The 26,574-nt window shown below is 41.4% G+C and overlaps 1 protein-coding gene across 1 annotated transcript in view; it reads right to left on the bottom strand.

The window, feature by feature from the left end:
- BCAT1 (branched chain amino acid transaminase 1) overlaps positions 1-25,017 on the bottom strand; it is a 93,141-nt gene extending 68,124 nt beyond the window's left edge. Inside the window, exon 1 of the mRNA XM_067559194.1 lies at positions 24,963-25,017. Within this exon, the coding sequence (XP_067415295.1) occupies positions 24,963-24,968 (6 nt within the window). The 5' untranslated portion in view covers positions 24,969-25,017. The remainder of the gene's footprint in view (positions 1-24,962) is intronic.
- Positions 25,018-26,574: the final 1,557 nt, after the last annotated feature.

Raw genomic sequence — 26,574 nt, 5'->3', positions numbered from 1 at the left:
CACTCCATGCTCTCGTGTTTCTTCAATGCTTTTTCCCTGTCAGAAAAAATGTGTAGTCTTTTTCCCTAAGAGAGCCGCTTGATAGCCTTGTTTCTTGGTGGGATGTGATATCCACGTTGAGTTGTTTCAACTCGTCATTGATAACAGAAGTTTTACATGCATCATTGATTTGTTCAAGGTCCTCAGATAATCCAGTTGTCATGGTGTGAATGTTCCAGCACCCTATCTTTAAGGATGTTTTCTTTCTCTTACTTAATTTGCCTGGTGCATTGATTACAGTCCACCTCTTAAGTTATAAAACTCTAAGCTCCAAGCACCCATTGATGCAGGCAGACTATGGCAGGACAATACCCTATTGTCTGGGAACTGCCCAGTTTTATGGCGGATGGTATTGTCCAGTGAGATACAAAGATCCCTCCCACCATCGGACACAGCCCCTGGCACTCAACTCTACACCAATCAAATAAGGGTTTAAAACTAGTGACTGCTGCCTCCCGTGTTGTGTCGATGGCCAAGGCGAAGCTGGAGTACCTCTCCAGGATGCAAGCCTGGACACATAATATGGTGGTCCTGAGTTGCCCATGCAACAGGGCCCAGTTCTCTGCATCACCGGTAAAGTCCAGAAGAGATGGATAACCAATACATCTGGTCCCCGATCCACTGCAGGCGTTGCCGGAAAGATACTAAAATGTTAGTACCTGACAGCATTAGGGGCTCCACTCTGGATTCTGTCTAACCTTACTCTCATAGCTTTACAGTCTCCCAAATTCACCCACAAGGCAGTTTGATGAGCTGCAAGCAGTACTGTCTACTCTCATTATGGTAGCAGGCATAGCTTGATTCTGACTAATAGGGAGGAATTGATTGTGAGCCTGAAATTTGACAGCAAGTTGGGTGAAAGTGATCATTAAATGATAGATTTCATTATTCTAAGGAAAGGAATGAGTGAGTGCAGCTGGATAAGCACCAACAGACTTCAAAAAAGCAGACTTTAAAAATTCAGAGTACTGATGTGTAAAGTCTCCAGGGAAGAAAATATAAGGGAAAAAGGAGTTCAGGAGTGCCGGCAACTTCTCAAAGGGACAATATTAAAGGCACAACAAAAGTGAAGATTTATTTAGTGGGAAAGGAGAGCTAACAATGGATGATATCAAGAAGGCTGCTGTGTTTAATGCCTATTTTGCTTCAGTCTTCACTAAAAAGGTTAATTGTGACCAGATACTTTACAATTGATATTAACAACAAGCAGCAAGGAATGCAAGCCAAAATAGCGAAACAACAGATTAAAGAATATTTAGATAAGTTAGATGTATTTAAATCAGCAGGGCCTGTTGAAATTCATCCTCAGGTACTTAAGGAGCTAGCTATAGCAATTTTGGAACCACTGATGATTATCTTCAAGAACTCCTGGAGGACAGGGCAAACAAGAAAGTGAACAAGGAGGACCCAAGGAATTATAGACCAATTAGCCTAATTTCGATTCCTGAAAAATATTAAAACAAATTATTAAACAATCAGCTTGCAAGTGCCTGGTCGATGAGAGGATTCTAAGGAATAGCCAACATGGATTTCTCAAGAACAAATCATGCCAAACCAACCTAATTTCCTTCTTTGACAGGATTACTCTTTTAGTAGATGGGGGAAACAATATATGTGTTATATCTTGATTTTAGTAAAGTTTTTGATACAGTTATACGTGACATGCTCATAAGCAAAGTAGGGAAATGTGATCTAGAGGAAATTACCATAAAATAGGTGCAAAAATGGTTGAAAGATCATACTCAAAGAGTTTTCATCACTGTCAAACAGGGAGGACGTATCTAGTGGAGTACTATTCAAAATTTTCATTAGTGACTCAGATAATGGAGTGGAGAGCATGCTTATAAAATCTGAAGAGAACACAAAGCTGAGAGGGCTTGCAAGCACTTTGAAGTGCAGGATTAGAATTCAAAATGATCTTGACAAATTACAGAATTGGTCTGAATTCAACAAGATGAAATTCAATGAAGACAAGTGCAAAGTACTAAAGTTAGGAAGGAAAAAAAATGCACAAATACAAAATTGGCTAAGCAGTAATACTGATGAAAACATCTGGGGGTTATAGTGGATCACAAATTGGAAATGAGTTAATGTGATACAGTTATGAAAAACACTAATATTCTGGGATGCATTAACAGGAGTGTTGTATGTAAGATACAGGAGATAGCTATCCTGCTCTAATTGGCACTGGTGAAGCCTCAGCTGGAGCATTGTCACAGTTCTGGGTACCACACTTCAAGAAAGATGTGGACATACTGGAGAGAGCCCAGAGGACAGCAAAAGAAATGATAAAAGGTTTAGAAAACCTGACTTATGAGGTTTAGTCTTGAGAAAAGAAGACTGAGGGGTGACCTGATAACAGTTTTCCAATGTTAAGGGCTGTTATAAACAGGATGGTGATCAACCGTTGTCCACATCCATTGCAGGTAGGCCAAGAAGTAATTGGATTAATCTCCATGAAGGGAGATTTAGGTTAGATATTAGGAAAAATCTTTCTAACTCTAAAGAAAGTTAAATGTTGGAATAGATTACCAAGAGAGCTTGTGCAATCCTCATCACCAGAGGCTTTGAAGAACAGGTTAGACAAACACCTGTCAAGGATGGTCTAGGTTTACTTGGTCATGCCCTAGAGTAGAGGGATGGATTAGATCAGTGGTTCTCAACCAGGGGTATGCATGCCCCTTGGGGTACGCAGAGGTCCTCCAGGGGTCACATCAACTCATTTAGATATTTGCCTAGTTTTAGAACAGGTTACATAAAAAGCACTACTGAAGTCAGTACAAACTAAAGTTTCATACAGATTTTTTATACTGCTCTATATACAGTACTATACACTGAAATCTAAGTACAATATTTATATTCCAGTTCATTTGTTTTATAATTATATGGTAAAAATGAGAAAGTAAGCCATTTTTCAATAATAATGTGCTGTGACACTTATGTATTTTTATGTCTGATTTTGTAAGCAAGTAGTTTTTGAGAGAGGTGAACATTGGGGGTACGCAAGACAAATCAGTCTCCTGAAAGGAGTCTGAAAAGGCTGAGATTAGATTAGATGGATTAGATGATCTCTTTAGGTCCCTTCCAGCCCTATGTTTCTATGACTGGCAGAGAGAAGTCCCATTAATATATATCAAGATACATTCAATGTTAATATATGTTAATGTAAAATCCCATAAAAAGGTATTCAGTATGACTTAGAAATATTCAGGCAAAAAAGAAAATAAATCAAGCAATGTCTATACAAATTGTTACTCCCACTGGATCCAATTTTACCATATTAGACAGCACCTGAATGACTGAATCCCAGCCAGAACCAAAGCCTTCTGCAAAGCTGGAGAAGCAGCAGAGAAGTCAAGGAAAATGAGAACGGTGTAGAGGCCATCCTGAAATTTGACCAGGAATCAGTCATCATAGACATTGGTATGATAGCTCGCAACCTCCCCTCCCCTACCACAATAACCTCACGACCCCTTGAGGGGTCCCTGACCCCCAGTTTGAGAACCCCTGAAACAGGAATTAATTCATGAAAGTCCCATGGTCTGTGTTATACAGGAGGTCAGACCAGATGACCACAATGGTCTTTTTTGGCCTTGATATCTATGAATCTATTAATCAGAGCAAAAACAAATAAATTAAATTAGTTTGGGGCAGTTCCCTTTTCATTTCAATGGGAAAAAGCAATGCTGCATTCCTACCACGAGGTGGGACTGTGTGAGCTCTAGCTCTTGACCCCTACTGCTCTATCTTTCTTCTTCCTTTCTCCCCTAAATTCATGTGCCATTTAAAACTGTTGCCTAAAGTTCCTTCCCACCAATTTCATCTCAGATCCCCTTCCTCCCACTCCTCTCTATTGAAACTGCTCATACCAATGTCTATGATGACTGATTCCTGGTCAAATTTCAGGATGGCCTCTACACCGTTCTCATTTTCCTTGACTTCTCTGCTGCTTCTGACACTGTTGTTAAAGCCTTCCTTCTTGAAATATTTTCCTTCTTCAGCTCTCATGTCCCTGTCCTTTCCTGGTTCTCCCACTTTGGTCATTTCTTCAGTATTTTCCAGGCAAATCCTTTTCCTGAACATCCTGAATCTCTCCCACTTTCCATGTGCATCCACCAGGCTCTGTCCTTGGCCTACCTTTCTTATGCATGGAACATCCATAAAAACACTACCCCTCTCCGTCTTCAAATCCCCCAAGACGCACTTTCATGATGATGTCTATAGGAATCACTAGCTGATAACGGCACGGTACAACATTAATGGGGATCATTGTTAGTTTTTTTTTTAATTAACAATGATTCAGAAGCATCAAACCATGCACACTGTTAGCCTAAGTAACAATCTGTCCCCCGCATCCTTCCTCTGCCTTCCCTCCTTTTGTCTGCTACAATGTAATCCAGGGATGCATAAACAGGGGAATCTCAAGCAGGAGTTCAGAGATTACATTACCTCTATATTTGGCACTGGTACAACCAATGCTAGAATATTGTGTCCAGTTCTGGTGCTCGCAATTCAAGAAGGATGTTGATAAGTTGGAGAGAGTTCCGAAAACAACCACACAAATGATTAAAGGATTAGAAAACATGCCTTGTAGTGGTAGACTCAAGGAGGTCAATCTATTTAGTTTAGAAAAGAGAAGATTAAGGGGTGACTTGATTACAGTCTATAGGGATCTACATGAGGAACAAATATTTAATAGTGGGCTCTTTAGTCCAGTACAGATAGGTATAACATGGGTGGACACTGAAGCTAGACAAATTCAGGATGGAAATAAGGTGTAATTTTTTAACAGTCAGAGTAATTAACCATTGGAACAATTTAGGAAGGGTCTTGGTGGATGCTATATCACTGGCAATTTTTCAATCAAGAGTGGATGCTTTTTTAAAAGATACACTCTAGGAATTATTTGGGGGAAATTCTATGGTCTGTGTTATACAGATAGTCAGACTAGATTATCAGAATCATCTCTTCTAGCCTTGGAATCTATCAATCAATGTACACATTCCTTTCACCTACAGATTTTATAGGGAATAATGCATGTACAACCAAATGCACAGTTTGGCCTGTGACTCTAGTACGTTTCAAGGATTTCTTGCTGCCATGAGCATTAGGACATATCAATTAATTTAAATGAAGGGGGGGGGAGAAGGTTAAGGCATTGTGTACGCCAGTGAGGATATGCAAATTTGGGTGACCTAATAGTGATTGCTGGTGATGGCAATTGGCACACACTAATTATCCTTCTTCAATCCCTTCCCACCTCTGCTCCATAAGGTTATTCTACAATCAAGTGTCAGCAACACATGAAAACTAATTTAGCATTCTCTTTAATCCTTAAGGAGCCAGTGACCTTCTATGGGAGTTCTGAATGTGGATCACTTGCAGTAGTAAGTCCTAGGTGTCCAATCCCTGTTCCTGTTCAACTCAGTGACAAACCACCCCTAAGCTGAATGAGAACAGGATCAGGCCCTGATGGGGCACATCTACTCTCAGTTACATTGGTGTATGTCCAGAGTAGCTCTATGGACTTCATTGGAGTCATTGTGTTTTACAGATTTTACCGATATTTACAGCAAGAAGCTAACTGCCATTATTAACCTCAGTCAACAGAAATTGAACTAAACTGAACTAATCCTTCAGCACTGGAAGGACGTCTGATAATTACTTGTTAACTGATGCAGTCATATGTTCATGGCCTATAAAACTGAAACATGCTGTAAACACAACAGGGCAAATTGGTCACTAGTGTAATTCCACTGTTGTCAACGGACAAACACCAAAGATGACTTTGCCCCATTGTGTTTAATAGCATGGCAGGTTTAAAAAATGCATCGATTACAATGAATCAGTGAGTCAGATTCTGCTTTCAGTTTCAAAGCTGAAACTACATCAAAGTCAATGGAAGAGTAACTGAGATTGGAGTTTGACCCATTAAATTAGAGATGTCTCTTAATATTTGGAATCCAGTTGTCACTCGACGTGCTTAGGGTAGCCCACATTGAAAATGCCAAGGTCAGGGCAGGCTGCAAAAAGGAGAGCAGATTCTCTCAAAACTGGTGGCTAACACCAACCTGTCACAAACTATGCTCCTGATCCCCCACACTTCTTATCAAAAAGCCCAAAAAGAAATCACACAGCACGTTTATCACATTTCACTCTCTGGTTTCCAATCAGCAACTAGGCCCAGTAAAGAGATAAGTTACTTAAAGCTCTTTTCCCTTTACATTGCATAGTTGATTGCCCTTGATGGACCATCAAGCAGGCTGGATAGTGCTGATGCCCAGCTGTCTGGGGGTGTCACCCAGTAACACAGAACAAGTCTGAGATACAGATATACCACACACATATTCATAATTTACAATACAAAGATGATACATATCTAGAGATAAGCTTATCATATTTCTCATAACTTTTCCATTGATACGTTACATGGCATATCTTGTAAGATTTATTGCAATTTTGTCATATTGGTATTAATAATATTACAAATGGTCACTTATATTTCATACAGCATCCCATCCTGCCTATCTCAATTAATCTGGGCTAACAAGATAGTCTATTAACTGCACAGGACTGATCATGTGTTTCCCATCTTGTGCTGTGAATCTAATTAAAGTTTCCTTTGTGGTGTACATTTTAATGATCGCTTTTTTTGGATAGCTGACTTGTTTTATTTTCTGCCCATATTATTTTCAAAAATATCAAAGTATTTTGAAATCCTCCACTTTTTGTGGTTTAAAGACATTTTGAATTTGTATCTTTATGTTATAGTTAATGGAGGACCTGTATGAAGAGCCCTGCAAATCCATGGATATCCACTTTATATCGGCGGATCATTTTCTGAGGATTGCGGATGAGATGTGGATGGTCACAAAGGTCACGGATTGACTTTACGGGACCTCCAGGACTTTTGGGGCAGGGCTAGAGCAGCTGTTAGGTGATGGGCCAGCCCGAACAGATGTTGGGGGGGTTGGCTGCAAACAGATGATTGGCAGTGTGGTTGCAGATACATCTAAAAGAGGGAGTGCAGATTGTGGGTCGAACAGAAGTTTATTCTCATGGATGCAGATTCACATATTTGTATCCGAATTGGGCTCTACCTGTATGAACAAAAATGTTTGGTTAGGTATTATACCCTTATTTGTTCCCTTTTTTTAAAAAAACTAGCTATTTACAAGTCTTTGTATCAAATGAGTAATATTAAATAAAGAACAGGCCATCATTTATTTATTTATTTATTTATTTATATTCTGTTATGGAGGAGTTCAGAGCTGTAATAATGATTGCAAATCCTTTGGTATTTACTGCAATAACCTTAATCATGATGAACTCAATTAGGTAATAGTACTGCCTCTCTCAAACACTTCTGTAGGATTTCCACTGTAATTCCAGCATAAAGGGAACATAAACCTTATTAAAGAGTCTAGTCACCTGTCAGTGTGAGGGAGCTGTGTGTGTTACTCTCGGAAATACTAATGGAGGTTATAGACTTGACAATATTCATGCCAAAGAGTGACAAAATGATTTAAAAAGTATACATAGAGAGAAACACTGAGATACGCTGCACACGGAGTGGAGAGTGACAGACAAATGGCAGACAGCACAACAGGAGGAGGAGGAAATTTTGACTAAGGATTTTGGGGCACGTAAATAGGACCAAGGACACCATCATCTTAAAATCTAGTCAAATGAGAAAATTAGTTGAAATTAGTTTCAGGTACCAAACCTCCCTTTCATTTCCTCTGCCAAATTTTGGTTGTTTTACCATCACATTTTCCTATTTTTAATTCCCTTACCTGATGCTGTACGAAGGATGGACGCAGACAAAAGGGGAAATAGCGATAGGGACTGCACATTAAGTGCTGTCAAATGTGCAAGCTTTAAAAAAAAAAAAAACCCACCTTAAAAAATCCACAACAAAAATGTTCTTCTCTAATCTCTGTTAATGATATAATCCTAGGTGTTATTTGCAACAAAACTATGTGAAGCATTTTCAGGCAGAGTGAGATTTCAGAGTTCACAGTGTCCCTTTAAGGCCTCAGTCGAAAGACCCCTCACACCATAATCTGAACCGATCCGGTAGCTTGAAAACTCCACTCACCTGCTCATCACTGAGGACTGGAAGCATTCCCTTATGGAGACACAAATGCATTGCAAACAACTTTTGCAGAATCCAAGCTTTCATTTAAGAAACATTAATGGCCAGCTTTTGAAAATAGCTCCACTCCTAGCAGCTTCTGCGAAAAGCAGCAGAAACATTTGAGTGGGGTACGTGCATGCGTGCACACACTAATCGACGTATACTCCAGCCTCCTTTTTGTGGCCTCCTCTCTATGAATAGCTGCAGTGCCTAACGCTGCCACCACTCATAGCTTTCCTAAGCAGCATCCTGGAAGTGGGTAGGTGCTGAACTCTTATGAAAGGAAGTGGTCAGATTTTAGGTGCCCAGACAAGAGCAGAGCTCTCTTGAAAATCTGTCTCTGAGTCTTTATGGTTGTGAAAATAGCCTTCCAAACATTAACTGAGTGTAAACTGATGCAGTGAGGTCCTACACCTGAGACTGCACATATGGTTCTGGTATCTCTGCTGCTGCTCAAAGCGTCCACGAAAACAGGGTGAAAACTGACCAGAGTCTTGCTGGTTTTCACTCTGGCTGTTTAAAAAGCGATGGACAGCAGTGAGCGAGCCAATTTCACGCTGCTGCTGCTGCTTGGGAAAGCTAGGATTAGTGGCAGAAGAGGGTATCCAGAGCTATTCACTGAGAAGGAGGACCCAAAGAAACAGCTACAGTGGAGGAAGTCAGCGGAGACATCTTTTTACTGTACTTCTACTACCTACAGCTGCCACCAGGCTGCGAATGGGGTAGAGTAGTTCAAACTCAATCCCTCTGAAGCAAACATCAGGGTCCAGCAGAGAGAATGAATGAATGCTCCTCCTCCCTCCAGGACCAGAGGAAGTTCTTCAGATTTATCAGACACCTACTAGCCAGTGGCTAGGTGAAAAATGGCACCTCCAAGGAGGCTCCAGGAAAGCACCCTTGCTGGCAAATTCACCAAGGTGTAGCCTGTTGAGAGTGCTCTATTCTCCTCTTCCTTATTTGTCAGTCACTTATTAGCCGGAGATAAATATTTCAAGCTCTTATCTCCCTTACCAAGATAGGAATCCCAGCATCTGTTGTGTGTGATTCCAGGGAATCTAGTGGCTCAGGCCCAGATTCTTAAATACTTTGGGGAGCTGAGTCAATGACTTCAATATTATTATTATTGTTAAACAACATGTATACTGTTGTAGGGCTTAGAGGCTAACCAGGTCAAATGCTAGGTGCTATGCAATCATATAGTAAACACAGCTGCACAATGGGCCTGTGATGTTCCAAATTATGTTTACTCTATCAGGTCACCTATAATTTTGCCTTTATCTGAGCTACAGGAGAAAAGCTTAAGGCAAAAAGTTATCCTTTTGATACTGTGTCACTAGACACACAAACAAAACATCCCTGTGATTTTTTTAAAAAGCTAACAGTAATTAAAGACCAAACTATAACAATGCATAAAAATCTCTCTCTTTTATGGCTTTCTAGGGAATTCTATAGTACCACTTGGCAGCCACACAACATAAAAAAAAAATGAGGCAACAGAAAAAGTTTCACTGAAAATTGTAATAGAGCTTGTGTGTGTTTAAAAAAGGTCCACAAATTCTGTCAGAGGGAGAGAGATTCTGCATGTTGCTGTAGGGCTGAGTCATACAATACTATTAATAACATCAACTGAAAAGACATTCACTCATAATGACCTTTACAAGGGGCCTTGGAAGACCTTGGAAACTCATTCATGGTATCAGAGTGCCAGAAACAGATACTTTCAGTTTAACTCTTTTGAATTAACCTATACTCAGTTAAGGAAGTGGTTGCACAGTACAAAAAGTCTCTGCTTAGCTAGCTCACTCATAAGAGAGTAAGAGTGAGCACCTTTTACAGTAAGAGAGTGGGTAAATCTCACCCATATTTTACACAATTGCTTCTCTTAATGCCTTCTTTCTCAGGTGAGATTGAACCAAGAGGAATGATTGGTTGGCTGCTATTCATATTGTGGTTTCCCAACTGCTAATCAAGCCAAACACAGGTCCTTGAAATGTTTTGGGTTTGTTGGGTTCTATTAGGTCCCAACTTAACAGACTGAGATATAGAAATCCTCCATTTAACCACAGAACATATACAGCACAGGCAGCAGTAGTGCACATCTCCCCAAACAGACCCACGGAAGTGCCTCAGTCCCAAACTTCAGAGACCACCTCAAAAGCCTTAGGTCCTTTCCGTGCTTAGCCTCTCTTTTGCCAAAAAGAATTACAGTTCCGGTTGCTTTTGATCTCAGATAGGTTTCAAACCTTGCTTTGGGATACGGTGTGTAACCAAGACAGAATGTAATAAAGAAAAGGAAAATGTGGGCTATCAGGAAAAACTTCCCAATGATGTAATCAGTTTCCCCATTAGTCTCCCAAGGAAACAAGTGAAAACTCCAGAGTTTGGCACATTCAAGGGCTTGTCTACGTGAGAAATTTGCACTGGCATAAGTTATGGTTGAATTTAAAACCAATATAATTAAACCAGTGCAAAAGCTGCCCATTGAGTCTCTCAGTTTGGTTTAAGAATGGCTTATTTTGGTTTAGCTTAAATAGACTAAGTGAAGCCAAAATACTCTGCTCTTCAATCATAGTAAATATCCATTCAGGGGTCTCACTTGTTTAACTATATTGAATATAAAGCCCATTCAAGTTATACCAGTACAACTTTCTTGGTTAGAGAAGCCTTAAAACTACATTGGACAAAGAAGTAGAAAATGTACAACAGATGGAACAGATCACTTAATCTGTCCAATTTCTATATTTATATAGAAAAAGATTAATGTCAAGAATGTTCAATATTGTTTTATCTCTGTTGTATCTTTAAAAGCAGACAGAACTAGTTTCAGTGGGCAACTGCAGTCAAGATGAGCAAGTTGCATATAAAGAGTTATAGCAAGAGGTAAAGGATAAAGCACACCTGAAACCCAAAAAGAATGTGTGTCTGATAGGCTGGGTTACCGAAAGAGCTGAAGGGGAGAAATCACTCCCAAGAAATGTAAAGTATTTTTATTCATTGTAGCAAGCCCTAAGGGGAACCTGTCTAATGAGCTATGCAGTTTCAGACTAGGCATGTTATGCAGATGGTGGGCCTGATTTTCTGCTACCTTGCACCACATACAGTCATTTACATCTATGTAGTGTGGATCTAACATGCTACCATTCTGACTGGGTAGTGTTCTAAACCCACCTAGCACCATTGTTATGATAAGATCCACGTGCAGGATACAGCTTGAATCTCCCCACCTATTTATTTTTTCTTCTTTTCTCTCACTGGTTACTTACTTACTACTGCCTTGAAGATATAAAAACCCCTCTACAGATATACAATTCTACTTCCTTTTTTTTTTTTTTTGGTCATCAGTCCAGCGCTTAGAGATATATTACAGAAGCTTCCTTCCCAAGTGACCTCCTAATGTTCTGTGTTGTAGCTTTATTTTCTAAGCCTGTTTCCCCTAATGTTCTTCCTTTTGTCTTCTTCTCTATGAAGCTTTTGTTATCTCATCCAATACTATTTCCTCTCTTCACCCTTTTGCTTAGTTCAACAGCTTCTTCCTTTGTCACTGTAGTAAACAATTTTGCACTGATAGATGGGGAGACTAGAGTTCCTAATGATTTTCTTCCCTTTCTAAACCCTATGAACACTGCCTCAAAGTCTCTCTTTTGGTGGCTTGTTTGTGAACTCTAGCACGAATTAGTTTGTTTAACAAGCACATTGTTTGCTGGAATGGCAAAGAAAAACACATTAAAGCAGCCAGTTGGATTCAGTTGACTTATAAATGCATAAGCATGTTTCCTAAACAGACACCATTTATGGCTGTGTGTCACAGTTATTGCTAAAAACAAAGAATAATTTTTCAAAGTGTATATAAAAATCACACAAGGAGGCCCTTGTTCTATTTGGCCTGATTCTCTTTATACTAAGCCCTGGTCTACAGTGACCTGGCGATTTGGCGGCAGTCGACAGGAGTTACGCAAACTACGCAGAGTAGTCAACTGCCATGCTTCCCTTCTGCGTGGTGTCTTCACTTCACTGCGCCGACGGGAACCGCATTCCCATCGACGCAGCACTACGCCACTTGAGGGGGTGGTTTACCAGTGTCTATACCGACCGCTCAATTGATCCAAATAGGTCGATCTGACAGCGGCGACTTTGCCGCCGTCGGTATAGACATACCCTAGGTCTCATTTACATCATTCCGGCAGCATGAATGGAGCATACATGTAATTTATACCCTCTTTAAAGGCACCTTTATATTGCCAAAGCAGCAAAAAGGGGCCTTAATGTAAATGAAAATCAGATTGCACTTTGTGTTTATGTTTATCCTCACTGATATTTGGTCTAGCACTTTGCTTTGCCTAAATACACTATAAGGCCAGGTCTACACTGTAAAATTTTGTCCAAATAGTAATGTCGGTTTGGGGTGTGGTTTTATTTTTGTGAAATTCCCATGCTGGCAAAAACCCTAGTGTAGATGTAGTTATACTAGCATAAAAGTGCTTTTGCTGGGGTACCTAATTTTGCTCACTGAATAGGCATAATCTACACTGGCAAAAGCACTTTTTTGCTTGTCCACTATAGCTACATCAGCAAACCTTGTAAACCTGGCTTTAAAATGCAATACAATAGAACAATGATTTATTTGTGAAGTTCCTAGATGGAGGAAATCATACACAGATCTTGAGGTTGCTGACCAAGCTAAGCAGCTTAATTAACTGACTCAGAGACCCACCAACTTTGAAGCCAGAAGGGACCATCATGATCATTTAGGCCATAGAACCTCACCCACCCACTCCTGTAAGAGACCCCTAACTTCTGGCTGAATTATTGAATTCCTCAAATCATGGTTTAAAGACTTCAACTTATAGAGAATCCACCATTTACACTAGTTTAAACCTGCAAGTGACCCATGCCACTGAGGAAGGCAAAAAACCCCCAAAACCTCTGTCATTCTGACCAGGGGAAAATATCTGGGAAAGAATTCTCTGTAGTAACTCAGTCTTCCCCATCTAGTGTCTCATCACTGGCCATTGGAGATATTTGCTACTAGCAGCTGCAGATTGCCTACAATGGCATTGTAGGCAGTCCCATCATACCATCCCCTCCATAAATTTATCAAGATCAGTCCTGAAGCCAGTTAGGTTTTTTGTCCCCACTGCTTCCCTTAAAAGGCTGTTACAGAACTTCACTCCTCTGATCATTAGAAACCTTCATCTAATTTCATGCCTAAACTTGTTGATGGCCAGTTTATATCCATTTGTCCTTGTATACACATTGGTGCCAAACTTAAATAACTCCTCTCCCTCCTTGGTATTTATCCCTCTGATGTATTTATAGAGAACAATCTCCCCTCAGAATATCTCCCCTCAGCCTTCTTTTGGTTAGGCTAAACAAGCCAAGCTCTCTGAGTCTCTTTCTAAGGTAGGTTTTCCATTCCTCTGATCATCCTAGCAGCCCTTCTCTGCATCTGTTCTAGTTTCTTTCTCAAACATGGGAGACCAGAATTGTACACGGTATTCCAGATGAGGTCTCACCAGTGCCTTGTATAATGGTATTAACACTTCCCTCTCTCTACTGTAAATACCTCACCTGATGCATCCTAGGACTGCATTAGCCTTTTTCACGGCCTCATCACATTGGCAGCTCATAGTCACCCTGTGATCAACCAATACACCCTGGTCTTTCTTCTCCTCTGTCACTTCCAACTGATACATCCCCAGCTTACAGCAAAAATTCATATTGTTGGTCCCTACATTTCCTTTGTCTAAAAAATCAGTTATCACCTTAAAGAAAGAGATCAGGTTGGTCTGACACAATCTATCGTTTGTAAAGCCATGTTGTATTTTATCCCAATTACCATTAACCTCTATGTCTTTAACTACTTTCTCTTTCAAAATTTGTTCCAAGACCTTTCATACAATTGAGGTCAAACTAACAGGCCTGTAGTTTTCCGGGTAACTTTTTTTCCCCTTTCTTATATAATATAGGAACTATATTAGCAATTTTCCAGTCATAAAGTATGACTCCCACGTTTACAGACTCATTAAAATCCTTGCTATTAGGCTTGCAATATCATATGCCAGTTCCTTCAATGTTCTTGGATGGAGATTATCCGGGCCCCCGAATTTAGTCCAATTAAGCTGTTTGAGTTTGACTTCCATCTCAGATGTGGTAATTCCTACCTCTATATCCTCATTCCCATTAACCTCCTTGCCACTACCCCTAAACTTTTCATTAGCCTTATTAAAAACTGAGGCAAAGTATTTGTTTAGGTGTTGGGCCATGATTAGATTATCTTTAATCTCCACCACATCCTCAGTGTTTAGCAGTCCCACTTCTTCTTTCCTTGTTTTCTTCTTCTTGTATTCTTCTTATTTATACGGCTATAGATACTTTTACTGTTGGTTTTAATTCACTTTGCAAGGTCCAACTCAGTACTTTGCTTTTGGCAGTTCTCACGTTATCCCTACACTTTCTGACCTCCAAGAGGTTGCTTTCCTTGCTGATCCCTCCCATCTTCCATTCCTTGTAGGCTTTCTGCTTTCTCAATCACCTGTTTCAGAGGCTTGCTCATCCAGCTTGGTCTGCTATCCTTCCCTATGAATTTTTTCCCCTTGCTTGTGATGCAGGCTTCAGATAATTTCTGCAACTTTGACAAAATAATTCCTAGCCTCCTCCACATTCAGATCCTGAATTTTTCAGTCCAGTCCACTTCCCTAACAAGTTCCCTTAACTTCAAAAAATTACCTCTTTTGAAATCAAGGACCCTAACTGCAGATCTATTTTCGTCTATCCTTCCATTTACTTTAAACTGAATTAGCTCATGATCATTCGAACCAAGGTTGTCCTTTACAACCAGTTCTTCTTCGAGGTCCTCGCTATTCACAAATAGCAAATCTAAAATAGCATCCCCTCTTGTTGGTTTGGTGAAGAAATCGATCAGCTATCACATCCAGAAAAATTTGGGCCCTACTATTATTAGGAGCACTTGTCCTTCAATCTATATCTGGGATGTTAAAGTCTCCCATAATCACACAATTCCCAGTAGTATTTATTTCATTAAAAACACATTCCAAAATGAGAACTGACATGCTTAAAGAAGAGAGAAAATATGAGGAAAACTTACATTTAAGGACCTGATCCTTTATTTTTTGCAGAGTAGATAAAATTCTATTATTTTATTTTAAATAGAAAATTTGAATTTTTTAAAATTTAAATTAAAGATTTATTTTTTTAATAACCACATTTAAAATTAAATTGGAAACTGAAACTTATGTTAAGGCATAAACTTCTAAAAACCATTTAAATTAAATACAAAAAATAACATTAAGTGCGTATTTGCTGCCAAGTTCTAAAGATAGCGAAACCACTGAACTAGTGGAAGTCACTGGCTAGGCACCTGGAACCAGGGTTTGCTGAAATGCTGAGCCAGTTTTTGACAGCAGCAGTCTCTTCTGTAAGTGCAGAGAGAATATTTTCTTCATTTCAGCTTATTCAACTAGCTCAGTTCAATGATTAGTTCATTCAAAGTTAAGAAACCAACTGGGAGTTAGAAAAGCAAGAAAGCTTGTTTTCCTCTTCCAAGCTATAAAATAAAAATGAAGTGTGAAAGAATGAGATCTCCTATTTCTAAAATCTGGAAGGACATGGTGACCAGAAAAAAATCCGTTAAGTGCACTAACCACAGAAAACACTTCCTTTGTTTAATAAATCAGTTAGTTTTCAATGCAAAACATGTTTTGATAAACTGATTCTTTTTTCTTGTATATCCAGCACACTTAAGGTACTTTTATTTAACTAATACAATAATTTGAAAATGCTGTTTTTGTGCATTTTAATTTAATTCCAATTTCCATCCAAATGCAATGTGACACATATGAGTAAAAAAATTAACCATCATCTAGTAATTAAGAAATGTGTCATTCACTATCTTTTTTAACATAATAAAGAATGTAAAAATTAAGAATCTGAATAAATGTAAATTAAGCTATATAATTGCATAAATAAATGTATATAGCTATAGTGTATCTCCCTGGTTAGCAAAACTAGCATCAAATTCAGCATAAATGTTATATTTAGTTGCTAATCAGCATGTTTTAATGGTTAACAACCAATGAGAATCAACCTTTATTTAGGAAAATAACGAAAAGTACAAATGCAAAACACGATTAAAATTGATTTTTTTAATCATGATTCAAATCAGCAAGCAGGAAACCTTGATTTAAATACAGTTATTTAAATTGCTTTGATTTAAAACAATCCACCCTGATTTCTTGAGCATCCAACTCCTACAAATTTCAGTGGGAGTTTTAGCCACGGAAGGAACATACGAATGGACCTTAATAACCTGATTCACTGCTGCCTTGCACTTTGTGTATTCAGTTATAACAATGCAAAGCGAATTCAAAAGTACTTCCAAATCAGAATGGTAACTTGGCCTTGGGGTAAAGGGCTACACAAAGCACAGGGCAACAGTGCACTAAAAACAAAGGTTCTGGTATTCTTCTGGAAGACAAAGAGGACTCCTTTTTGTCCTGCAAGCCACGCTTCCACTCCCACCAGAGCTAGTCAAACAATAACTCGCTGGCTCTCCCAGACATCAACAACAACGTTAAGAGAATCAAAATGTTCTGGGACTGTGCATGTGACTGCAGGCTGGTCAGAGGCAGACATACACTGGTCTGAAACTGGATTCAGCCGTAGCCACTTGTACAGTCAACTTAATTGATTATTGAGCTGCAAATTCCATTGGTGCACAGAGACCCAAGGAAGCCCGACTTTCTGGATTGAACAGAGCTTCTCAGTGCAGTCACCTGCACCCTAATTCCAAGGAGTGTTTTATACAGTTAGGAAAAGGGGGTCATAAAAATGAAGCTGATAAATTATACCAGCAATTATCTGGCCTGGGATCTAAGTGGCTAGTTACTGCAGCTGGACCCAGTTCAACCATCAGAAGGACATTTATGTGGCTACGCTGTTACATTTTGTGTGTGTTAAAGGCAGTGGCTATTTTCAAATGTAGTGAGTGGGGATGGGTGCTTTCTTTGTCTGGCTGCAGAATCCTAGACAGCTAGATATGGGTTTTGGACGGACATCTTGCCACCTTTCTGAAGAGTGAGTGTGAATGGCACCGTTAAAGCAAAAGGTGGATTAAGAGACCCAAAGGTTGGCCTGAGCTGGGAAAGGGAGGTTACAAAATAGAACAAAGCAAGACAGGCATACAGCAGCTTCTGGCTAAGTGGTGCTTAGAATCATGTGCGTTAGCTTGAATACGGAGGGCGGAATGGGTCTCTGTGATGCTTGTAGTTATTTTGCTACCTTTGTTCAAGGTGAAGAGGAGCTCATTATTTATTTTATGTTTGTCCATATTTACAAAAGTGCCTGCATCTTCAGGCATCTAAAAACCTTCATATACTTGGCTGTTAGGAGCCTAAGGCTACATCTACACTACATATGTACCACACTACATACTATGTCTAGATGCTTGCTACAGCAACGGAAGAAATGTAGCAGTGTTTAGCAGGAATTGTATCAGTTTTGCAAATGGGATTTTGGAGCCTAAGTCTCTTAGGCCTGGCCCACACCCAGAATTTAGATTGACAGAGCTAAAATTCACACCCCTGAGAGATGTAATTAAGATGACCTAAGCCCCAGTAAAGACAGCACTAAGCCGATAGAAGAATTCTTCTGCTGACATCGCTACCACCTCGAGGGGCTGGATTTACTACAGAGACAGAAAAAAACCCTTCTGTCACTGTAGGAAGTGTCTACATTACAGTACCATAGTGGCATAGTTGCAGCTGTGCTGTGTTAGCGCTGCAGTGTAGTGTAGCCATAGCTGTAGGTGCCTTTGAAAATATTCCCTATTACTGGATCCTACACCCATTAAAGTCAATAACAAAACTCCCATTGACTGGACTGGTGCAGGATCAAAGCCTTAACCTCCCTGCCCATCTTCCTATTGGGACAATGGGGATACCACCACCTCCCTCCCACAGATGGTGAGAGATAAATTAAAGAATTAGTTTACAAAGCACTTCACAAATGAAGAGTGCAGAGTACTGTCTTTTGTTATTTTGTTCCTTTTTATTATACATTTTTCTTGACTGGCAAATCATTCAGAGAAACAACTTACTAGGGACTTCACTTTTGATTTTACATGGAAGGTGCTCACATACTATGGTGATGGGCAGCAGTATAAACCCCATGATACATATTTAATCATTTTAAATTGATAAGCAAGTTTTTACATGCGCTACTTGTCAATGATATGAACCTTATTTCCTTTATACTTAAAATTATTAAATGTATGCTAATATGTAATAATATAAAGTCCGCAATGTGATATAAATAGAAATCAGTGAGTGTCTACGGTTGTTTAAATCCTTAGTGTAACACTGCACTAACATTTTACTTTCCACACATCAGAACACTTACACAGTTTAATAAATTTAGTAACTAACCACGAAGAATTGCAGAATTGAAAATTCTGTCAGTCTCTGTCCTCTGAAAGACTGTAACACGAGTTCTTCCAGCTCACGCAAATTAAAAGTTTGGCATTTCTTCCAGGCAAAGTTCCGTTAAAAATACCAAGAATAATATATCATGTGGATCAATTTCAAACTCAATGAGAAATTGTTGGTTTTTAATTATTTTTTATTATTATATAAAAATCAACCTCTAGAAGTGCTATGACACAGCAAAACCTTATCTTTTGGAGGACCACAGTAACATACTAGCCTTCAAAAGGGATAGGGGAGGGAAATTAACTCACATAGCAAGGGAGCTGGAAAAACAACACTTTGAAAGCTAAAAATCAGACTTGATTTCCTATTGTAAAGCATGAAGGACTCTTTCCCCAAGAATCAGGCAGCAGAGACAATACTGAAGAGGTTTATTCACGACACTGGGAAGTCTGATAAATCAGCTTCAACTTCATGTTGTTACAGTGGTCAATTATATACACTTTCTTATCGATCACAAAGTATGTTTTACATTTTTTATCTATTCACTTACAAATACAGACATTGTCCCATCCGGAGAGAACAACAGTGATAATGGTCATTACATACATGCAGAGACACTTTAATCACTCTACTTACATCAAGGATCCTAGGGCTACACTCGGGGTGGGGGTAAGGTGGAGGAAGAAGGGGGGGGGGTCCTTACAGATAGGTGGCAGGTGAGACAGAAATTCTAAAAGCAAATGTGCTGTTTTCATTGGAATTAGACTCACAACATCTGGCTTCCTGAGTCAAGGTCCTTGAGGATCAGATATGCTCGTTAGCCATTTAAATGAGTTTCAACCTACAACTTGTTAGCTGAAAACAACCTCAAGCCTTACACTATCCTTCACCCATCTAGAAGCAGATTTACCAAGGATCACACCTTGAAAAGCCAAACTATTTCTGTGCACAAGCACGCATGCACGTGCCAAGGGCCTGATCCTGCAGAAGCTGCTATGGTAGGAGGGAGATTTTCAAAAGGACAAAGGTACCCAGCTCCTATAGACTTTGAAACACCTAACTGTCCTTTGTGCCTCTGAAAAACTCCCTGTCAATGGGATTAACTCATAGAAATAAGCAAAATGTCCAAGAACAAGTGTTTCCTAGCTCAGACTTACAGAACACGCTTAACACTGAAGACTGAATCAGGACGTGGAGCCCTTTCAAAAAAAACCAATTTTTTTTTAAAAAGAATTTACTGTAACAACTCTGGACAATCTTGTTATCCATATCCCACTTTGAGCCTTGCTAAAGTCTTCTGTACACCTTGGTCATGTCCCCTCTGTTTCACCTTCTCTGTGAGGTAAACAGTCACAATCCTTTCAATCGCTCTTCATATGGAAGTATTTGCACACTTCTAATTACTCTCAATGCCAGTCTCTGAACCCCCTCAATTTCTACAAGAGCCTTTAAGGTGGCATCACAGAACACAGTATCCCCAGAGAAGCTGAACCACTTGTTTATATAATGGAATTATCATATTTTCAGTATTTTTCTCAAGCCCATTCCTTATATTGTTTGCTGTTTTGATCCCAGCCCTTCATCTCCCCCTGACACTCTGGCACTCACATCCTTCGTGAGTTTTTGTCTTCCTCCTCCTTTTCCACATATCTTGGAGAATTCTCCAGTGGGGTTAATGGGTGTGTAATGCTCCTTGGCGCCAGCAGTGGTCAGAATGGGCTGAGGAGGAGGCAGTCATTTGGGACAGAGCAGAGTCCTCTGCTGCCAGATCAGAGGAGGAGGCAGTAGCTCGGCTCCCCCATGCCAGGAGCAGGGCAGGAAATGCAGGGTTTAAATCCTTGCTCCTTACTGCCTGTCTGGCGGAGGCTCTGGAAGTGAGTGGGGGAGGCACTGTCCTCTTGCACAACAACAGACTCAGTATGCATCTGAGTACGGGCTTTAAGAAGTTAATTAAATGATTAGGCTCATAAAAAGCAATTGGGTCTCAATGAAATGACTAAGCCTCTGTAGAATTCTCACAAAGACTTCCCATCTCAGAAGACACCATGACATCACATCTATTCAGTACCTTTTGGTAGCCTTCTCAAGAAACCGCCTACCTACATTACAGGGTTGATTTAACTACTACTGTTTGTAAAGCACTTCACGATCCTCAGGTTGAATATTACTTTTATGGCTTCGTACAGCAGTTCTCCAACTCGTTCCGTCCATCAGCCCCTTCCACACAGAAGTCTCTGGTGCTCATCTTCAAGACAATCATGAGCAAGAGCCCTTGGCAGATCATCAGCAGTCTGAACACAACAGAGCCTCTGGCCAAGCGAACACCTCTCTGTACTACTGAGTGCAAGACGAGGGCTCAGAAAAAAACCCTTCATCTGGGAGGCTGTTTTCATGTTCTAGGATGAATAGCACACCACGTACTAATGCACTTTGCTAGCTGGTTGTGGAGCAGGACTATCCTCTGGAAGGCTGCCCATCTTCCCAGCTGCAGAACAAGTGTAGTAATTATGGCTGCTATAAGGAACTGAAGTGAAATAGTATTCAGAGAAATTCCCCAGAATTAGATAATGTGAAAGCTTTAAGATTCTGGCTCTCAGAAAGGGTAAATGCAGATGCTAGCTGTGCTAGGGGTGGTGAGGGACACCCTGAGATTGGGTTTGCTGCATCTCAACAAGAGAAAACAAAGGGACCAGTCCTGGGCTTTTTAACTCTCATGGACTTAGTGACATCGAGAAGGCAGAGCATCTTGCAGAATCAGCAGCAGACTCGACTGTGTCTTTCCCTGGTGTTTGCCTCCTCCTCCTCATTCCATTCTGACCACTTCTGGCACCAAAGAGCATCAACAAAGTCAATATTCTAGTCTTACAAAGAGCATGATCATTTTTGTTAAATTCATGAAACCCTCGAATAGGCAAATTGTATTAGCATTAGCTATGCACGTAGTTAAGTACTCATACTATACAGCTCTTTATAAGTAAATGAATAACTCTGTTGCAGGTATATTATGACATTGGTCCATAAAACAATAATCCAAGTGCCAGGATGCATCATGGAAGACAGATGGGTTAAAGCATTTGATTACTTGTAACAACAGTTTTAATTGGAACTTCATGATATTTCATTTTAATCATTTGCACAAGAAAAGGAAACTTTGGGTCTTTAGACAAGCAATCCATTGTATTTTCATTGTCAGTAACATATGGTAATATTTGCTAGACTCCTAAAGGACAAGAGATAATCTCACCTCTAGTATAATAAAGGTTTAAGATAACAGGTGCTCTGTTTTATGAGGTATTAACCTGGCTCCTTAATGGATAAGTTATGAGGCAATGCAATTATTTCCAAGGAAAGTGGGCCAGGACATCCCTGTATTCCTCTTGTAAGGTAAGGTATCAAGTTACCAGAATAGGTGACTGTATGATAAGTTACAGCCATATATTCCCTCAACATGTGCTCAGGCTTTCACAGGAGTTCATGCTTTCAGTGCTGAGGTCATGAGTTGAATCTTCACATACAGACAGCACAGCTTTCAGTCAGTAGCCACTCTTTGTTACAGAATAGCAGCACCCTGAACGGGACTTGAACTTCTCCGGACCTCAAAGCCTTTGACTGGCTTGTCTAACAGGGTGGAAGATATAACACATTTGGTTTAGTGAATATGATCATATCATCCCCTTACTGGCTGGGGCAAGCAGGAATAAAGTCCACTATTTTCTCACAGCAAACATACCCTGCCATAATTTTGCTAAATATCCCTGGGTTTGAGGCCTACTGATGATGCCTACCTATGTAGCCACAGTTATTTAGAGATACAGATACAAATAAAATGACAATGTTAGTAAGGGAACAACTATGCTAATAGGTATGCTGAATCTTTAGCCTGCCTAACGTGAATGCATTGTTTCAAAAAGCCTGAATAGACTCTCTAGGCGGAGTGGTATGCCATTAATAAAATGAGATATGCCTCCCCTTCTGAAAATCCTGACCCTGCATATTTACTCACCTCTGTACTCCTAAGGATAAATTCATCCTTGGTGTAACTCCAGAAGAATAATTCCATAGACTTATATCAGGGATGAATATGGCCCCTTGCTGATTTAGAAAAATGTAAGCTGTGTGAAAGCTAACCTCTTTTTTTGGTTCCTTCTGTTTGCCCATGACTTTATAACACTAATTTCAGCCGTCAGCCTCAGTGCCAGAGACATCAGACCACCCACACCCTTGCAAGATGATGTGAGCGCTAGGCCTGTCAGCTGAAATCAGTGCCAAAGGGGGACAAGGCAGAGCTAGAGAAACCAGAGGTGCAATTCATTGGTTACACATAATATTTTTGTAAACAGGGCTCAGACAGGAAGGGATTTGGAAAGAGGTTGAGGGAGAATTTGTCTTTATTGAAATAGTAGGGATTTAAAGCAGGAAATGGTGAAGGAGGAAAACTCAAGGGACAGAGGAGGGTAATGATATCGTTAGTGACTGGTACCTTCATAATTGTATTTGTACTACAGTTATGCCCAGAAGTCAGACTGTGATTGGGATCTCATTGTGATAGGCACTATGACTGTACAAACGGACAGTGCCAGTCCCTGTCCTCAAGAGTTTACAGTCTAACTAGACAAAACAAATGAAGGGCAAAAAGGAAAACAACTATACTATCACTTCAACTATACAGAGAAGTGACTTGCCCAAGGTTACACAGCAGGCCAGTGGCAGAGTGTACAACGCAGATCTCCTGCCTCCTTTACCGGTACCACTCCCTTGCGGTATATATATTCAGTCCAGCAGAGTGATCGTTTTACTGAGAAATACAGTGTCTTTTCATTTTCAAGCTAACAGCTTGTAGTGATCAGTCACAATATTATGGATCATATTTTATTTCATTCTTTTTTGTTAGTGCATGTTTAGTACTGCTGTAAGGTGCCAGGTAACAGTCCTGGAGATAGAAATCCACTGCCTTAGTCAGTCACGCAGCAGGCACAGCAAGAACAGCGGCAATGCAAGATTGCAGTCCACTCCCCAGCGTGCCTATGCTCCTGGACCACAAATGTACTGAACTGGAGAAGCCACTAAGTGGGCTACTGTGACCATGTTCAGAACTTCTTCCATCACTGGTCTAGCTCTGTCTCAGTTTACAGATTCACAGACTATAAGGCCAGAAGGGACCATTATGATCATCCAGTCTGACCTCCTGCACGACGCAGGCCACAGAACCTCACCCAACCAACTCCAACCCTAGCAGTGGTGGGAATGCTAATGTAGACAGAGCACAGGAGACACAGTGACACAACACTGAGCTTCCCATTATTGACAGCATCTGGGCAGCTGCACCATTGCTAGGGCAACGGTGTTTCAGAAAACCTCCAATGTGGACAGGACCCAAGGGTGAGAAAACGTCAACACAACAATGGGCAGGGGAGAGCAGCATGAGTGAAGTTCACTTATGTTTCCCCTTCCAGCCCCGGGTGGAATAAGCTCTCATCTATCAGAATCATTTAGGTGGAGCCACTACACGCAAGCCCAGGTGCACATTGAGGACAAACAGCATGTCCGTTCAAAGCCAGCTTTGCAGAGAACCTCCTGCAGGACCCCAGTCCTTCACATGATGGTGCAGCTGTTCCAGGCAGGGTCAGGTTACCGCGTTTCACCCGCAAGCTGAGAAATTAGCCCTTCTGTGCCCTCCTGGAAGAACAAGGCGCCTCTCCCCCGCCAGGGAGAGCACCAGAATGTAAAACGTAAAGGAAGTAGAGACCAAACTGCAACCATCAAAGGCTGCTCTCCAAAAATGCAACATCCCACGTTAGCCGTCACCCATGCAAACGTTCATGTTTCCATTAACTCCGCTACATCCCGCGATCCCACCGAACCACGCTGCCTGCCTGTTACCCAGCTTCAGGTCTAGCATAACTGCGAGGCTACGAGCTATAATAAACTCCTGGGCACTTCCAAGTCCCTGGTGCCTGTCAGCAGACCATTCCCTGCGCCGATTTGTTTTTTCCTTCTGGTTTTTTAACCCCTTAAGAGACCCCACCTTAGAAATCGAGCCGCAGGGGTAACAAACAATTCTCCCTTTGCAGGATGAGGCTGGACTGGGCTTTTTTTCCCCCTCTCCCACCCCCCATTATGTGTCTCAAACGCCGCCCGCGATTCAACAATACAAAACAAGGGAGAGAGACGAGAGAATCACGCACATCCTGCCTCTGGATCCGAAACAACGAGCCAGCGAGGACAGAGCCTCCCTCGCGCAGCAGGGACTAGAGAAAGGCTCTCTCCTGGCCCCGGGGCAGCCCCCAATGGACAGTGGAGCCCCCCGAGAGAGGCTGCAGAACATCGCCTCCAGTTACCTTCATCCTGCCGCTCCCCGCTCAGCACTTGCCCGGTGAGGCAGGACGAGCTTCCTCCGCGGCCCCGGCTCGCTCAGCGCTCAGGATGAAGAGCCGGTATCCAGCTAACGCAGCGCCTCCCTCCCGGTCCCTGCTGGGACACGTTGCAGCTGAGGTTAGCGAAGCGAAGCGAAGCGAAGCAAAGCGGCTCTCCCGGCGGCAGCTGGAGGGCTCCGATTGCATCAGCGGCAGGCAACGCCACTTTCCCTGGGTCGCCGCTAGGGGAAGCAGCCGCCAGAGCCACGGGCCAGCCCAGGGCGCTTTGCCGCCAAACATCTCCTTCCCCAGAGGAGCAAGTGCCAAGGCATTTCCCCCGCCCCCTGCCAAGCCAGAGCACCCAGCCGGGGCAAAGCCCCTAACACCGCTACGGTGTCCAGTGTCCTAGCCTCGAGCGCGCTGTGTATGAACCTGCCTAGCCTCACACTGCCCAGACTGAGCACACGACCAGGGTCCACCTTGGGACCATCCGTGGTCTCTAGGCTGTCCCAGACGGGCCATTCTACCTCCTACAAACAGACAGGATTTCTCTGTACAGAAAACATTTCACACTGGCCTAGTGAAGTTACTATTTTCCCAGCACCTCCTGTATGATTACCAGGAAAGGCTGATTTGCTGGCTGAGTCATTTCTTCTTTCCTGTTTTGACACTGTCTGGACACTCAGCACCGCTCAGTTTACCCTCCCCTGCCCCTCAGTCACGACATCCTTCAGCTCATTGCAGCCAGACTTCATGCACACCGCCCTTTTGCTGCAGAATTTGCACGGCTGCATTGCAACTGGTGCAGCTCCTCCAGCGGTAGCGATGGGAGCTTTAATGTGGACAGGCCCCAAGCTCTGAGCAGAGATAGATGACAGGGAATAAACCCCAGAGCCCCCGTCTACATGCACATTGCCACGGTTGCTACCGCCAGTTGAGCCGCACCAATAGTAAATAGTACAACAGTGAGAATGCTGAAGAAAATATCATAGTGAAGACGCAGGCTAATCTCCACAAATAAGGGTGCTTATTCTCAGCTTCACTGATCGTATCTTTTTCCTCTGTTACCATTTTCATAACTGGTTTTCCCTCTTCCTGCCTGCTGGTGAGCAGCTGTGTCCAGCATTGGAAAAGACTGTTCTTTGTTGATTCTACTGCCAAGTGAATACTTCTGCAAACTGTTTTGCTACACATTTGTATGAATGATTTTCCCCTGTGTGCCTGTGGTTGCAAAAATAACTCTGGCAGAGCGTTGTCATGGGAACACTCAAATGATAGACAATAAAAGAATGGTGATTTTATAAGTGGGTGTGGTGTTACAGGAAAAAGGTTGGCAAACGTATGCTAATTTTACAATTCCAACAAATAACTAGTGTCCTGCTGGTGAGGGTTGCAAAACATTGTCCTCCATGAGCTTTCCTCCCCCCCAACTCAAGTGCTAGCTGAAAGTAATAGGCCTACAGTGTAAGAGCTACTAGTACAAGGACACAGCTGAGGGAAAGCCAGATGCTTGCTGCTGCTCCAACAGCTGCTCATCACGATTCCACTGAATGACTGCAAGATTCAGCGATGCCCGAGATTTGCTTTCATTATTTAA

Source organism: Emydura macquarii, unplaced genomic scaffold, assembly GCF_026122565.2.
Source record: "Emydura macquarii macquarii isolate MOO-44397 ecotype Brisbane River unplaced genomic scaffold, CSIRO-AGI_Emac_v2 contig_2205, whole genome shotgun sequence".
In the NCBI taxonomy this organism is placed as follows: Eukaryota; Metazoa; Chordata; order Testudines; family Chelidae; genus Emydura; species Emydura macquarii.
This window is presented reverse-complemented; position numbering and strand designations above follow the sequence as displayed.